Source organism: Carcharodon carcharias, chromosome 2 (assembly GCF_017639515.1).
Source record: "Carcharodon carcharias isolate sCarCar2 chromosome 2, sCarCar2.pri, whole genome shotgun sequence".
NCBI classification, from domain to species: domain Eukaryota; kingdom Metazoa; phylum Chordata; class Chondrichthyes; order Lamniformes; family Lamnidae; genus Carcharodon; species Carcharodon carcharias.
Genome location: NC_054468.1, coordinates 163766862 through 163784352, shown reverse-complemented (window position 1 = coordinate 163784352; position 17491 = coordinate 163766862). Strand labels below are relative to the sequence as shown.

General features: G+C 39.7%; 1 protein-coding gene across 4 annotated transcripts in view; it reads right to left on the bottom strand.

Annotated features, from left to right (window-relative positions):
• Positions 1 to 16329, bottom strand: part of LOC121269313 (exportin-1) — a 59854-nt gene extending 43525 nt beyond the window's left edge. Inside the window, exons 1-7 of one of the 4 annotated variants that reach the window (XM_041173875.1) lie at positions 16192 to 16329; positions 14379 to 14488; positions 13353 to 13510; positions 7184 to 7285; positions 4465 to 4537; positions 816 to 877; positions 682 to 726 (exon numbers count right to left, since the gene is read on the bottom strand). In XM_041173875.1, the coding sequence (XP_041029809.1) occupies positions 682 to 726; positions 816 to 877; positions 4465 to 4537; positions 7184 to 7285; positions 13353 to 13478 (408 nt within the window). In that variant the 5' untranslated portion in view covers positions 13479 to 13510; positions 14379 to 14488; positions 16192 to 16329. Of the gene's footprint in view, positions 1 to 681; positions 727 to 815; positions 878 to 4464; positions 4538 to 7183; positions 7286 to 13352; positions 13511 to 14378; positions 14489 to 15780 lie in introns of all 4 variants that reach the window. The other 3 variants (XM_041173869.1, XM_041173858.1, XM_041173879.1) reach the window with 3 other exon arrangements.
• Between the last annotated feature and the right edge of the window lie 1162 nt (positions 16330 to 17491).

Genomic DNA, 17491 nt, shown 5'->3' with positions numbered 1-17491 from the left:
CCCATTCTGGCTTTAATGGCCAAGGTCCCCATTTAAGCTAAAAAGGAGAGTCAGAACAGGTCTGCTTTATTTTCAGATTGTTAAAGAAAGTTAAGGTTAGTGAGTCTCCAACCACCAACTGAGCTGGCTTGCAAGATTTAGTTGTACTTTGATCCCAATTCTTCCCATTTTGGTAAGAGGTTCAATCCTATGTGGAAGAGGTGTCCAACTCTATTTTACACCAACATGAAAAGGTTTTAACAGTAGAATAAATGCATCAGTAATGAATGGTTACATTCAGAACAGAATTTAAATTCCAATAGTTCTAAGAACAGAACTTCCTGTCAAAATGTACAGAACTAAAAAGATATAGTAGCACTGGAAAATACAAGAATTTTTGGGAGATATCTTGGTATAGGGCACAGAAGAGTCAAGTTGAAAATCAGGTTGTACTCAATTTGAAACTTAGGTTTACACCTACTGTAAATGAATGTGGATGGTGTTAAACAAAGAATACCCCATGTGCTAGTATATACTGCCAGAATCTTAAGCTCAACATACAAAATAAATGAGAACCAAGAAGCTATCATATTTCTTTTCCAACATATACTTCATTATATTGCTGGAATAATAAAGTTAGAAATATACACACATTTAAAAGAACTGCAAGAGACACTACTCACAAACCATCCTGGACCTCACCTGAACCAAAATCATGTTTAGTTTTCCAATGTAAACCTTCTCCTTCTAAAACAAAAATAAATAACTCAGTAAACATTTATAGGCAGAATTCAGAATTGACAGAGTATGCATAGTATAATTTGGTGAAAACTTACCTCAATGTTAACAGGATCAGATGAAGTTTTAATAATCAATCCAACAACATATTTTTTAATTCCTATATTAAGTGGAAGATAAAAGTCATTTAAGTGATGTAGGCGGTTCATTCATGAGTAGCAATTACATTTGACTTTAGATGAAGAAAATTTTAACAGACCAACCCAACAAATTGTTTTTAATAGCTGTAAACAAAGTGCTTTACACGTGGTTCGAATTCATGACTCAAGAGTGATCATTTTAACCTAGTTTTTTCCCCTCTTCTTCCATATACAGCTTACTTCAGTGTTAACTCATCACACCCTACTATTACTGATATAACAAGTGAAGAGGCCACTCAGTAGAGTGCATACTTCCACCATTCAATTCAACGTTATTACAATTATTCAGCTCTTCCTCGAGGATTTTCCCTGCCTGGTTGATGTGCCGTTATTACATAGCTGAAAAAAAGACATGTTTTATTAAGAACTTCCATCTCCCTGAAGAGACTTCAGGACAATCCACATCCAACAACCTGCTCTGAAATCTCTGCTCACATTTTGATAGCTGTGACAAATTGCACCATAGCAGTTGAGACAACCCACAACATTCTTAAAGAAGTCAATTCTTCTATCTCTCAATGTTTATGGATCCTTTAAATATTCCTGGATCCAGATCATTGCAAAAACAAATCAGCTGTTCCTTGGGCCACAGCCTGTGTACCAAGTTCCGTTGAAATCCATCCATTTGTTTGTAAACAATATATCCCAAAAGCTAAGGCTAACAAAGTGAAAATATTAGCCCCGCCCACCTTCAGTGTCAAAGGGTCGAAGGAGTAGGGGTAGGCATAGGCCATTTGGCCCCTCAAAGGTGCTCCGCAATTTAACTGGATCACGAGTGATCTTTTACCTCAACGTCCAGTACTATCCTCATATCCTTTGATGTCATTGGTGTGTAGAAATCTATCGACCTCTGCTTTGAACATATTCGATGACTAAGCCTCCACAGTCCTCTGGGGCAGAGAATTCTAAAGATTCATCACCCTCTGACTGAAGAAGTTCCACCTCATCTAGGTCCTAATGGCCTAGCTCTTATTCTGAGGCTGCCCCCCCCCACCCAAACCCCACCACCCCAAGAACCAGGGGAAACATTCTTCCTGCATCTACCCGGTCGAGCCCTGTAAGAATTTTGTATACTTCAATGAGATCCCCTCTCATTCTTCTAAACTCTAGAGCACGCAGGCCCAATTTCCTCAATCTCTCCTCATAAGACAACTCCACCATCCCAGGATTAGTCTCGTGAACCTTTGGAGGTAATAAACAATACACCACACTCACCATTTTACAAGTTTCTAAACATGAAGCAGATGATCTTTAGATTTAAGACAAAATTAACAAGTCACTTTAATAGTTAGGTCATTGCCACAGATGCCATCTATCCACACAAAGCTGTAGAATGAAGTTCAAACAGTGCTCCATCCTTGCACAAATTTAAAAATCAATGTAATAAACATATTTACAGTAGACAATGCAAATTAGTTTCTCCAACATGTTCATCGATATGGAAGTAACAAGACTGGAGCTGCCAAAGTGAAAAAACCCCTAAAAGATAATGGCTCTTTCAAAATCAATTACATAGCACCAATCCTTTACCAGTGGTTAAAAATCTGGGCATTCCATACCTAATATCATGGAAGCATCCTCAGGACACCTGTAGCAGTTCAAGAAGGCTCACCATCACCTTCAAGGGCAACAATGAATTGCCAATGTGTGATTTTGATGGTCACCCACATACCAAGAACAACGGAAACAAAATTCTTTACCAATTCCATTTTGACAAATACATTTTTCAGCTCCCTCTAATGTCAGAATGACTGCTCAGTTATCACAACCAATGTTGGACAAAAACAAAAAGGCGCCAGTTATGCCTGGCTAAGTCACACAGACCAAGATAATTTCTGGTTCAATCCTCGAGTGCTGGATTAGCTGACTTCAGTACAGCAATTGGTCTGTTTCACTGCTCCTGCAGTGGAGTGCCCCAGATAGTAAACGAAAGGGCTTAAACTGCTCCCCCCTGCCCCAACCTAACCTGTTCCCTCCAGGAACATGGCCTTACAACACTTGGTTTCAACACTCATTAAAAATGGACACTTGGCAAGCTGGCAGAGGGCTGCTAATATCCATTCAACTAGAATCCAGAATAAGACACTCTTTTTAGGAAAGCTGTTAAGCCAAATTTTTGTACTATGTCCAATTCTGGTCACTACACTTATGAAGAGAATGCAAAAGAGATTTATTAGAATGGCACCAGGACCTCATTTACTTTGAGATAGTAAAGAAGCTGTGATTGTTCTTGAAAAGAGGTTAGGGAGAGATTTAATAGAGGTGTTTAAAATTGCCAGGGTTGAAAGATTATAAAGAGAAACCTACTTCCAGTGACAAAAAGAGTGGTAGCAAGAGGACACAAATTTAAGATAATTGGCAAAAGCAGCAGAGGCAAGATAAGGAGAATGTTTCCTCTCTCTGAGTTATGATCTGAAATGCACTGCCTGAAAGAATAGTGAAGTAGATTCAATAATAACTTTCAAAAAGGGAACTGGATAAATACCAGAAAAAATTGGATGGTAAAGGGCAAAGGGCAGGGAAGTGAGACTAACTAGATAGGTTTTTCGAAGAGCCAGCACAGGCCACCTCCTGTTTTCATTCCATGAAAGGAAATACATTGGAATTGAACATTGCTAATTGTGAGGAACCTGTATTCAATATTAACTTTATTAATAAAGAGAACATGGTGGGACTTGGCATAGATAAATCTCCAGAACTCCGTAGTTTCCACCCCAGCATATTAAAAGATGGTGAAGAAATTGCAGGAGTGTTAACTGTACTGTAATCTTTTTAAACAATCGATTCAGGATTTGCACCATCAGACAGTAAAATTTTCCAATATTTAGAAGAGTGGGAGAGAAACCAGGTAATGACTGGCCTGTCAGTTTGACATCAATTGTAGGGATGCGACCAGAAACTGTCCATTAATGGTATTACCTGGAAAATAGGTTGTTGAGGACCAGAGTGCTTTGGGACTCCAAGTACACAAATCATTTAAAGTTAGGGCAAAAAAGGTTAATGGAAAGATGGTCTTTATCTCAGAGGCGTTGGATTACACAAGCGCAGGAAGTTGTGCTACAATTATATGGAGCCATGGTCAGATGCCATGTGGACCTCAGGAAAGGCATATTGACCTTGGAGGGAATTTAGCACATTCACTAGAATGATAGCAGGCTTAGAGGGTTAAATTATGAGGAAAGACTGCAAAAATTTGGCTTGTATTTCCTTGAGTGTAGGCGATTGAGGGATGATCTGATCAAGGTGGTTAAAATGTTAAGAATTCAATAGGGCAAATAGAAAAACCATTTCCTCTGAAGGAAGAAATCCAGAAGACAAAATTTTAAACCTAGAACTCTTACCCAAAAAGCTACGGATTCTGGACAATTGGAGCTTTCTAAACTTAGATCAACAGATTATTTAGGAGTAGATATCAAAGGGTAACCATGATATAATTGAATGGCAAGCAGGGTTGGGTGGCTAAATCGCCTACTTCTGTTCCTAATGGAGTTGGGAGGGGAAGGAGTTTTCATCACAGGAATAGGAGATATTAATTCTGGTCACTTACCTTCACACTGATTTCTGGGGAGAATCTTCCACCTGGTTTTTATTACATTTTCCAAGATTTGCAGCGCATAGTACTGTAATTAGATGACAAGGCAGCATGAAAAATCACTGATTTTAATATCACATTATCAAAACATTATCAGCCACATTCGCACAAAATGCTTGCCTGCCACTTCTCTCGTTTATAATGAAGTCTGCCCTTTAATTTAAAAGAATCAAAAGCAAAATCCAATCTATTACAGTAGTTTACACCTGAGGATTAAGATTTCATGCAATTGCTATGTCCACTTGCACAAAGCTATAAATTTTAAACTGTCAAGCGGTCCTGCTGTTGGTCAGGGCTCACACCAGTAAGAAAAGCATCCCTTTTAGCACAACAGTAATGAAATCCTGCAGCCTCATGTTTCCAGCAATTAGTAAACAAGTGTTCTCTTATCTGCCTGGTGTTGCCCTTCAGGAACAGCAAGACAACCCAGACTCATTTGCTGTGCATACTTCATTTCCCCAGTTTAATTTAGGATCCATAAACACTTATAACTATTAAAAGTTGCCAGGTATTTCTAGTAACATCATATTTCAACCATAGGGATCAAGTGTTTAGTGAAATACAATGAAATAAGAATGAAAGTGTTGTGTGTTATATAATATATCTCTGTGTTATATAGTATATCGCAATGAGTAAAGCAATAATTTTGATTCTTTTGACTTAAGCTTTCAAACAAAAAGCTGGCCTAAGCATCAAAACGTGTTTTTGAATTGGAAAATTAACTCATCACACTTAAGCCATTTAAGAACGGGAAGGGCATTGCCTTTTCAAAATTTTTAAAAATTCTGCATCTCTCTTCTAGGAAAAGCCAAGATATAAATTAAGACAGCTGCTCTTTGGGGCTCAAGAGCAACACAGCAGTACACTAACGTACTGAACAATGGGACAGCAGGTAATGGTCCATCCTACCCCAACACCACCACCAATTTGAGCCATGCAATTCAGATGAAAGTGAACCTTCATGCATCTTTTACTGCACCAAAGCCAAAGGTCCATAACAGGTCGTCCTATCAAGTTAAGCAGAGGAACAGCACATGATGGCAGGGAGAAAGGCTTAAAAGTAAATACCTGTTTGAATTAGAAAAAAAAAATTGTGCAGTTTTTTTCAGGTGCATAGAAACGTTGGGTAAATTAATCTGAATCAAAATCTGAATTTTGTGCACTTCAGCTGCACAGGTTGCACCCCCACAATCCAAGTCTTCAAATTTGTCTCACTGCCAAAATGATGCATCAGCAACCAAATCCATTAGTAACATAGCAGCAGCTATAAGTTTTGTATGGCCAAGTTGCTTAACTCCAAGAGTAAATCTATTGATGAGTGAGTAAAAGAATAGGAGAAATAAATAGGACTACTGATCCCTACAGAAGAAATAGTTCAATTATATTCTTTTTTCCTTAAATCCTATTATACCTCTTAATCCTTCCCCTTAAAACAAAGTTATTGATGAACAGAATTCAGTTAAAGGGAATCAAAAGGGTAGACCTTGTGGAGGCCTGCCGTCAAAGCCTAGCTGTGTCAGTTGCACAGGAAGACACCCCTTTTCTTCCTATTACAATCAACATAATGGAACATTATGATTAATGTCAAGTAGCATTAACAGTTTGAATAAAAATACTAAAAAATAAAGTGATTGCACAAAACTGAGTAAAGCCAAATATCAGCGCATAAAATTTAGCACCAAATGATTTTAAATTTAGGTATTCAAGAGATTCTTTACCTTCAGTTTTCTCTGTTCCTCTAATCATCTCATTTGTCACAAGATACAATTTTGAGAGTTTTACAAATACTGTTGACAAATCAGCTTAAAAATTAGTAATAACTGTCAGTAACAAAGCAATGCAACAGGCAACAGAACAAGGCAAACACCTTCACTTAGATTAGGTTGAACTTTGAGGAAGTCCAGTATTAATGACATTCAACCTCAGTCATAACTTTTCATTTCAATTTGAAGCATTGCAACAGTGTTAATACAGCAGATTCCCTGCTAAATTTAGTAAACTTTGCCAATCCACCAATGCATTTGATAGATGTAAAATTAAGTAATTTCTGTTTTGTGCTAGATCCTTCATTAGAAAGTCACAAAAATAAAAGCAAATGCTCAAAATACTCAACAGGTCTGGCAATATTTATTTTAGTTCAGATATCCTGCATCTTCTGTAAGACGGGCAAAATACTGCAAATGGAACCTATTTTCAAAATGCTTAATGCATCTTTTATAAATAAAATGTACATCTACTTCACCAAGGATTACCCTCATAGGTAATGAAGATTAGTGGTGTTGTGCCTGCAAAAAGGAAGAGTATTGGAGGCCATGGTCCAAAATAATCGAATATTCAATGTCAATGGACTGTTTGGCAAGGATTTTTTAAAGCCAACCCACCCACCTCAATTATAATTGTAGTCCAGAATATAGTTACCAATATAAAAGCAAACTGTCGTCATTTGAAGTTCTCTTCATATCTGTATGACCAGTTTGCTCCACTCAAAAATTGAGACATGTACCTTAGCTCCACAGTACAACTTTTTGAATACATCAGCTCATACTAACAGACACCATGTTGCCATGCAAAAATCTAAACTCCTTCAAAATAGTTTTAAATTTGCTTAGTTGCCTTCCCCAAAGTTTTTTGAGTTCAAGATTCAGATTTACAAGATTTCTCAAACATTGCTTACTTTGGTGTTCATATTTTGTGAAAACTCCAGAATTGTGTCAACTCTTGTCCATGCATCAGGGTGCTCCTTTAAATGGGTTAAGACCTCCTGTGCCATTCTTTGCTAACAGAAGAAAGAATTCCTAAAATTACTTGGAATCAGCTTACAAAAGACAGCAACATGACAGGAAGTTATCAGTTACTCTATTCAGTTCTGAAGCCAGTATAACCACACTAAATTAGGAAAACAGGATTAGTAAATCCTCTGGGGCAAACAGTATAAACCCTTGGGTGCTGAAGGAGGCATGTGGAGCATTAGTTGAGGAAGAATTGCTAGCCATTGCAAAGGCTCACAACACTGAAAACAAAAAAAAGCACCATACTTTGGAAGTGCAACAATAAATTTGACAAACAACTATAGGCCCTGCATCTTTATCAGTGTAACTCAAAACACCAGCTTGGACGAAAAGGGAAAGATACCTGTCAAACAGCCTTCCTTGAATCATCTGAAGAAATCTCTGACAGAAACCACCATTTTTAATTCAAGTTTCTAAAAAAGGCTACCGCCTTTTCATTTTTTTTTGGACCTAGGGTGTCAAACAGGCTGCATCTGACCTGTGAAACAGACTTCCAAACCGTCTAGTGCAATGTAAATTTGGCAGGAAAGCATCAAACGACTGAACATTCTCTTTCAGCTGCTGGAATCCCATTTTTAGCCATGCAGATTCTCAACTTCTCATTTACTTTTAGCAACTGGGCCCAGGTAGTTCGGCATCTTCTTACTATAACTAAATAAGGCCTATTGCCAGCTAGGTGAGTTTGTCTTGGATTTTCAAGATTAAGAGCTTTTTTCAGCATTTTTGAGGAAAGTGGGTATAAGTGTAATTAATCTATTGATCTTGCAGCTGTGCAATGTATGAAATACCCTTTTCTATGGATACAGCATCTACAAAATGCCATAAAGATAGGCAACTCAGACCCCTCCCCCCAGGTTTTCCTACACACCATTTCAGTGGGCTGCTAATGAGGACTTTCCTAATTCTGTTCTGAAATAATTGATTGTTGACTCTAGCATCTTGCCACAGATTCAAAGGTCCAATTACATCACTTCATAGAAATGGAAATTTTATTGAAGCTTTTTCATTTGTTGCAGTCTCCACCTGTGCGCAAAATTCTAACCAAAACATTTGCTGAATCTTGAAAATTATGAGTAATTGCTTTGTGTATTTTTACAACGGATACATGTGGGGCTACTGGCTGTTGGATGGCAGTGAACAGGAATAGCATTTTACAAAAGTAAAGGATGTTTTTAAACAGAGAGGGGAAAATAAGTCACGAACGAATTTCATATAGTTCTAAAGTCAGCATAACCAGGATAAATCCCAACCTCAGGATACCCTAAAGGACTTTACAGCTAATTAAGCACTTTTGAAATGTGATCAGCATTGTGTAGTGTTGTAACATGGCAGCTTATTTGCACACAGCAATGTGATAAACGACCAGATAATCTGTTTTAGTGTTGCTGGTAGAGGGATCACATTTTGTTAACAAAGCGTTATGGCCAACAAAGACAAATGTGATGGGGTCTTTTATATCAACAGATGGGCAGATTAAGGCTTCACTCAAAATGCAGCATCTCTGACAATGCAGCACTTTGAGCACTGTGTATTGAAGTACCAGGGTAGCTTTTGTATTCAATTCCTGGAAGAAATCACCATCAACCCCAAACCTGACATCATTTTGGCAACTGATTTTCAAGCATCACAGTAACATGTTACTGCAGTAAATTTTAGTCACTCCACAATCCCCTTACCTATATGAAGGGTTACAAAACCCAATGCTGTTACATCGAATGTACAGCACAGAAACAGGTCATTTGGTCAAACTGGTCTACGCCAGCATTTATGCACCACATGAGCTTTTGCCCATCCCTCTTCAACTATCAGCATAACCTATTCCTTTTTTCCTCATTTGTTTATCTGGCTTCCCCTTAATGCAGCTATGCTATTTGCCTCAACTACTTGTGATAGCAAGTTCCAAATTTTTAACCACATTCTCAATAAAGAACTTCCTTCTGAATTCTCAACTGTATTTATCTTATATCCAAGGGCTCCCTCTCCCCCAGCCAAGTGGAAACACCTTCTCTACATATATCCTATCAAAGCCTACAGAGAAAAGAGCCCCAAGTCTGTTCAGCTTTTCCTGATAAGTATTTCCTCGGAATCCTAGTATCAACTTTGAGATTTTTTTTTTGCATGTTCTCCAATGCTTCACTATCCTTTTTTAAAAAATAATTATGAAGATCATACATAAAAACATATGAAATAGGAGCAGAAGCCATTTGCCCCCACGAACCTGTTCCGCCATTCAATAAGATCATGGCTCATCTGTTTGTGCTTCAAATTCCACATTTCCATCTACCCTGATAAACTTTGATTCTCTTGCCTAACAAAAATCGACCTCCACCTTAAAAATACTCATCGGCCTTGCTTCCACTGCCTTCTGAGACAGAGTTCCGAAGTCGCACAACTCTCAAAAAATTTCTCATCATTGTCCTAAAAGGTCAACCCCTAATTTTAAAAACAATGGCCCTAGTTCTGGATTCACCCACAAGAGGAAACATCTTTTCCATGCCCAACTTGTCAAGACCATTCAGGATCTTATAGGCTTCAATCAAGTCACCCCTCACTCTTCTAAAACTCCAGTGAAACAAACCCAGTCTGTCTAACCTAAGCTCACAAGACAACCTATATCAATCTAGTAAACCTCCTCTGAACCACCTCCAACATATTTATGTCCTTCCTTAAAGGAGACCAAAACTGCACACAGTATTCGAGATGTGGTCTCATTAAAGCCCTGTATAACTGAAGCATAACATTCTTTCTTTTACGTTCAATTCCTCTTGTAATAACAGATAGCATTCCATTAGCCTTCTTATTTACTTGATGTACCTGCATACTAACTTTAGTGACTCATACACTAGAACACCTGGATTCCCCTGCACCTCGGTCTCCGTTTAAGTAATACTCTGCTTTTTTATTCTTCCTGCCAAAGTGAACAACTTTGCATTTTCCCACATTATTCTCCATCTGCCAGATTTTATGCCCACTCATTCAACCTATCTGCAAGTTCATGTCTTCTTCACAACCTACTTTCCTACCTATCTATGTACCATCTGCAAATTCAGTTACCATGCTTTCACTCCCCTCATCTAAGCTATTGATGTAAATTATAAAAAGTTGAGGCCCAAGCACAGACCCCAGCAGGACTCCACTTGTCACACCCTACCAAACAGACAAAGACTTATTTATGCATACTCTTTTTTCTGCCAGCCAGCCAATCTTCTATCAGTGCTAATGTTACCTCCTACACCATGAGCTTTTATCTTCCATCATAACCTTTGATGTGGCACCTTATCAAATGGCTTCTGGAAATACAAACACAGTACGTCTACAGGCTCCCTTTTATCCACAGCACATGTTAATCCTTCAAAGAATTCTAATAAATTGGTTAAACATGATTTCCCTTTCACAAAACCATGCTGACTCTTCCCGATTACCTTGAGCTTTGCTAAGCGTCCAGCTGTAGCCTCTTTAATGATCGATTCTAACACCTTCCCTATGACAGACATCAAGCTAACTGGCCTATATTTTCCTGGAACTGGACACACAACTCCAATTGTGGTCTGACCAAGGATTTATACAAGTTTAACATTTATCCCTCTAGAAATAACCCAAGCTTGTGATCTGCTTTTTAAAATCGCCTTTATTAACCCGTGCTGCTGCTTTTAGTGATGTATGCATCCGTACCTCAACTTTCCTACCAACATGCAACAAAAGTAGGGAGGTCATGTTGGAGTTGTCTAGAACCTTGGTGAGGCCACAGCTGGAGTACTGTGTGCAGTTCTGGTCACCACATTATAGGAAGGATGTGATTGCACTGAAGGGGGTGCAGAGGAGATTCACCAGGATGTTGCCTGGGATGAAACATCTAAGTTATGAAGAGAGGTTGGATAGACTTGGGTGGTTTTCGTTGGAGCAGAGAAGACTGAGGGTCGACCTGATCGAGGTGTACAAGATTATGAGGGCCATGGACAGGGTGGATAAGGAGCAGCTGTTCCCCTTAGTTGAAGGGTCAGTCACAAGGGGACATGAGTTCAAGATGAGGGGCAGGAGGTTTGGGGGGAGAAGTGAGGAAACTCTTTTTTAGCCAAAGGGTGGTAACGGTCTGGAATGCACTGCCTGGGAGGGTGGTGGAGGCGGGTTGCCTCACATCCTTTATAAAGTACCTGGATGAGCACTTGGCACATTATAACATTCAAGGCTATAGGCCAAGTGCTGGTAAATGGGATTAGGTAGGTCAGGTGTTTCTCGCGTGTCGGTGCAGACTCAATGGGCCGAAGGGCATCTTCTGCACTGTGATTTTTCGTGATCTCATATTTAACACATCAAAGTTAATCTGTCACATAAATATCCATTCTGAAAGTTTAATGCCTTCTGGTATTTCATCACATTGTTCCTTTGAATTAACTACACCCAATTGGTATTGTCCACAAATTTAGAAATTGTACTTCCAATTCAAGACACCAAATCATTGATGTAAATTGTGAACAGTGGTCCCAACATCAATTCCTTTAGAACACCACTTCCCTTCTTTCGTAGTCTTGAGTAGCTACCTTTAACTGCCTGTTTCCTGCTTAATAGCAGACTTACTAACTGTATTCTGCTAACTGTCCCTTGACTCCTATGCTCCAACCATAAACATTAACCTACTACCTTATCAAAGGGCTTTGAAAAGCAAATATTAATATACATCATTCTTGTCCACTCTTAATTCTTTAAAGAATTCAACAAGGTTCATTAACCAAGACCTTCCCTTTTGAAATTCATGTTGACTACTCCATAATATTCTTGGTTTTTGGGGCCTGGATTTTGTGGTCAGCAGTAAACAAACAGCGCTAGCCATTCATTACATGTATTTTCTTAGACTTTTGTGGGATTTTGTACTCAACTTGCAGTAATTAGAGAGTTTGGTGCCCTCTTCAGGGGATTTGAGACCAGTGTGAACAAGGCAAGCAAAAATGCGTCTCTATAACCAGATTGAAGAATCCTTTTTGAGATGGTCTCTAAACCAGGAAGTGCAACTAAGATGTGTATGCACTGATGGTGAAGGCTGCTGTCCAATTTACTGCTTAAATAATAGTGCCTCACTATTATTTCTACTTTTTTTTTATTCATTCACAGGATGAGGGCTTCTCTGGCTTGGGCCAGCATTATTGCCCATCCCTAGTTGGCCTTGAGAAGGTGGTGGTGAGCTGCCTTCTTGAACTGTTGTAGCCCATGTGGTGTAGGTACACCCACAGTGCTGTTAGGGAGTTCCAGAAATTTGACCCAGCGACAGTGAAGGAACAGCGATATATTACCAATTCAGGATGGTGAGTGACTTGGAGGGGAGCCTCCAGGTGGTGGTGTCCCCATCTATCTGCTGCCCTTATCCTTCTAGATGGTAGCGGTTATGGGTTTGGAAGGTACTGTCTAAGGAGCCTTGGTGAATTCCTGCAATGCTTCCTGTAGATGGTACACACTGTTGCTACTGTGCGTCGGTGGTGGAGGGAAAAATGCTTGTGGATATGGTGTCAATCAAGCAGGCTGCTTTGTCCTGGATGGTGTCAAGTTTCTCATCCAGGCAACTGGGGAGTATTCCATCACACTCCTGAATTGTGCCTTGTAGATGGTGGACAGGCTTTGGGGAGTCAGGAGGTGAGTTATTCATGGCAAGATTCCTAGCCTCCGACCTGTTCTTGTAGCCACAGTATTTATATGGTTAGTCCAGTTCAGTTTCTGGTCAATGGTAACCCCCAGGATGTCTGGGGTAATGCCACTGAATGTCAAAGGGTGATGGTTAGATTCTTATGTACTCCAAAATTCAGGTCTAGATGGTTTACTGTTATATTGCCGAGTAAAGATTCCTTCATCTTTCCTAACACCAAAGTTAGTCCAACTGGTTTATAATTTCCCCTACTTGTTTTAAGTATAGGTATGACATTAGCTGTCTACCAATCCTCTGGCGCTATTCAAAAGTGCATCTTCCATCTCTTCATTAACTTATCAATTTATATGGATTGCATCCACACACATTAAAATATCAGCTGTACTCACTCTTGATTTAAATTGAATATGTCTAATTGTTACCTGTGCACCTTCTCCATGGTACAAGCAGTTCACCACATTATCCAGAAGGTTTATATCAAGCTTTTGAGTGAAGTCCAGCAGCTGGCGTGCTGCATGGTCTGCTAAAATTGTCATTATGGCTGGCATAGATTACTGCAAGAAAAAACTTGCTGTAATTCCTAAATAAATTGAAAAGAAGAAAGTTGAAATGTTTCATTGGAAAACACCCAGTGATCTTCTAAAAAGCCATGAGAAAAAATACACAAATATATAATCTCATTACAGAGACGTGAAAGTAGTCAAGATAGTAACAATACTGAACTTAAAATCAAAACAGAGCCAATCCTCATCATTCTTGCAAGTTGCATCACAAGACTCTTGGTCTTGTTTAAATGTATCAAATTGGTATAAAAATAAACGATCAAGCCAGAGGTAGAACAGACAAGACATTAGACAAGATAAACAAGAGTTTTTCTTGCAATACTTAAACAGATAATAGATTAAACACAACATGGAACAAAGTTCCAAGTCACAAGCTGCCTTGGAGATGACTGACTGGAAGATTGCCAGTCAAGAATTTTTCCATATGAACTACAATATCATTAGGTCACTTCTGGCCACCAGATACAGTTCATTAAGAATGGGAAGTTTTCCTACAAGCAACAGACTGCCTTTTCCCTATGGATTTTTTATAATGCATAATTTATAATACTTAACAGTTTTACAAATAAATTGGCATGCACCAGTGGGTGAGCTAGTTAACAAAATGTTAAAAATGGTCATCTACAGTTTGCTAAATTACTTGATTTCAAATGAGGTAGTAACAATGTTCTATACAAGCTTAACATGACTTCCCTGCTTTACAACTAGCCCAGCATCCCAAAATAATGGGTAGAAAGAGGAAAGAACAAAAATAAAACAAAAGGATTCCCACTCCTGTCACTGTGCAGTGACTCCGACTGGAATTTACACTGTGTGGATGTCAGGCAAGGACAGGACTGGGTTCAGATGTGATACCCCACAGTGAAATAGCCTGCCAACACTCACTGTCTAGGTTGGCACTGAACAGTAGCCACTTGGGCAAGATACCAGAGGATGCCCAGCGCTGTGGAACAGTACCCCCAGTACGAGTCAACATCTTCAGGAAAACGTGTAAACTGGAAAAAATGTTGGCAAATGTACACATTTTAAATTAAATAATGCACAAAGTCGAATCAATACAAATATATTACGAGATTATAACAAAATAGGCTGCAAAATGATCCATTTGGGATGGGGAGGGAAAATAATGATTCTGAAAGATTAAAACCCAAGTTGACATTATAATGAAAATTTAACATTCTGATACAGACACCAAACCACCAATTCTTCCTGTAACATTAAGTATATGTACCTGTATTTATCTTATTTTAAATAAAGTCATGCCTGACTTTCAAATTGCTCAAACTTTGAATTTTCCATTACTTTACATTTAAGTCTTATTTAGCCTATACATGGATCAACACTGGAAGAAACTATCCTCCTTAAGCCAATTGAAAGATTTGCATACACAGGAAACTCCGTAAAAAATGAAAGTGTGGTGGAAGTTCTTAGGTTTAACTATATAGCAAAACAGCAGCTTAAAAGACACATGCACATATTCATATAACTTGCCGCTGTCCTACCAGTCTTCTGGCTCCACTTACCAACTGCTCAAATCATTTGCTAGTAAGACAATTTTATTGACAAATTAAAATTTCTGTTTAATGGCATATATCTATACTAATCTCAGTTTTTAAAATGCCCAAGTTCTAGCCATCTTACCTGTAAAGTGATCGTACTCGCATGATCAAACTTGCTTTATAACTTAATGATATTAACTACACAAAGCATCCAGAGCCTTGACCTGTGTCAGTCAAGTGCGCTTAAAAGAAAATTCGCAATGTTAAAAAAATCCGTACAAAAACTGTTCACCAAAATACTGTATAATCACATACCAAAGTAGTAACTCTTTTTTAAATAAAGGCACTTCCTAGGAGTCCCCTCCCTCAGACTGGGAGCATGGCGAGACCATCACGTGACCAATAGGTGCAGTGATTCCGCAGCCGAGCCTCGGCCGTTATTTCTGGAATGTTCCACTCCAGATTTCAACAAACCCGGCAGCCGGACACACTCATTGGAATTCAAAAATCTACAAATATAGCTGCACATAAAATAACCAACTCCCATATCGCTGTTTACTATGTCCCTCCCGCCACCACAACACCGCCCCCACCTCCACGCTCCCCCCCCCCCCCCCCATCTCCACACACGCCACTTTTTTGGTGGTCGCACAACCCCCACACAGCGGCTCCGTGTGGTAAGCTCGGGTCATGCAGGCCTATCCCTCGGCACAGTTAAGAGTTTGCAGCCAGGCCTCGGCGGCAGCACCACCACCGCGAAAAGAATCTCAAAACTTGTTAACACTCACCCAAAATGTTTTTGTTTTGGTTAAACTGCTAGTCTCCTTCAGTCTAAATGTACGAGCTTCCACCACACACCGACTCAGCAACCTTTTAAAAATCTTACCCAATACACAGTAGTTCGGTTAAACGGGAGAAGGGGGGGGGGGCGGGTGGAGGAGGGAAGGGGGCAAGAAAAAAAATCAAATGGCGGGAATTTAAAAAAAAATACAAGCACACACTCAAGGTTGCCTCTTCCTTTTTTTGCTCCTTTTGGTCCAAACTCAAAAAGCGAAAAAGAACCCAAAACAGTACTGGAGCTAATCGGCCATAATTTGGAACACTCACTCCTCTCCTTTGCAATTTTGTTAAACTGTGCGAGTTAATAATGATAATTTAACAAAAATGAAAACAACCGCCATGCCCAATGCTCAATTTACTTTTTTTCAGAAAGATTTTTTATCTCTTCCGATTCATTTTTCGAGAGCGTTTTTGTAGCAGACCGTGTTCTACTAACAACCTCGAAAGCTTCTCTGGCAAAACTAGTAACCGGTTGTAACCGGTTCAGACTGGGAGATTCCATCTCGGTTTAGTTTTCTGCCGATAGGGCGTCAGTATCACAAACAGACCAGTCGCTCCGCGTTACGCTACGCCACACCGTACGTAATGACGCAAGGCTCGGTCAAACGGACGCCGCGATCGTGAGCCCCCATCTCCACCCCCTACCCAACAATTTTTCCTGCGTGCTGCTGTTTGGAAGGCTGGGACAGAATTGGTATGGCGTGTTTTAGGCAGGATCAATCTGTAGAGTTAGAGTTATACTGCGCATTATTTAATTGACCAGAGATGTGGACCAAGTAAATTGATAACTTGACTGTAGTTGATGTGGCCAGCTGTGCTTTTGAATTGATTAATCTTGTTTATATGGCTGAAACGTTCGTTTTTTTCAATTTTCGCTTGTAAAAAGCTTCAAGGTTTGCAAAAAAATTGATTCATTAATGGGGACCTGGGTCCAAATCCTCAATGGTGGAGGAGCCCAGCACATCAGTGCAAAAGATAAGGCCAAAGTATCTGCACAAATAAATCTTCAGCCAGGAGTGCCGAATGGATGACCCATCATGGCCTCCTCAAGAGGTCCCCAACATCACAGATGCCAGTCTTCAGCCAATTTGATTCACCCCACATGATGTCAAGAAATGACTGAAGACACTGGATACTGCAAAGGCTCTGGGCCCTGACAATGCTCCGGCAGTAGTACTGAAGACTTGTGCTCCAGAACTTGTCATGCCTCTAGCCAAGCTGTTCCAGTGCACCTACCTGGCAATGTGGAAAATTGCCCAGCTATGTCCTGTACACAAAAGACAGGACAAATACAACCTTGCCAATTACTGCCCCAAGAATCTACTGTCCATCATCAGTACAGTGATGGAGTACTATCAAGGAGGCACTTGTTTAGCAATAACCTGCTTACTGATGCTCAGTTTGGGTACTGCCAGGGTCACTCAGCTTCTGACCTCATTGCAGCCTTAGTTCAAACATGGACAAAAGAGTTGAACTCCAGAGGTGAGATGAAGGTGACTGCCCTTGACATCAAAGCAGCATTTGACCGAGTGTGACATCAAAAGAGCCCGAGCAAAACGAGTCAATGGGAATCGTGGGGGGGAAACTCCCTGCTGGTTGGAGCTATAACTAGCACAAAAAGGAAGATGATTGTGATTGTTGGAGGGCAATCATTTCAGT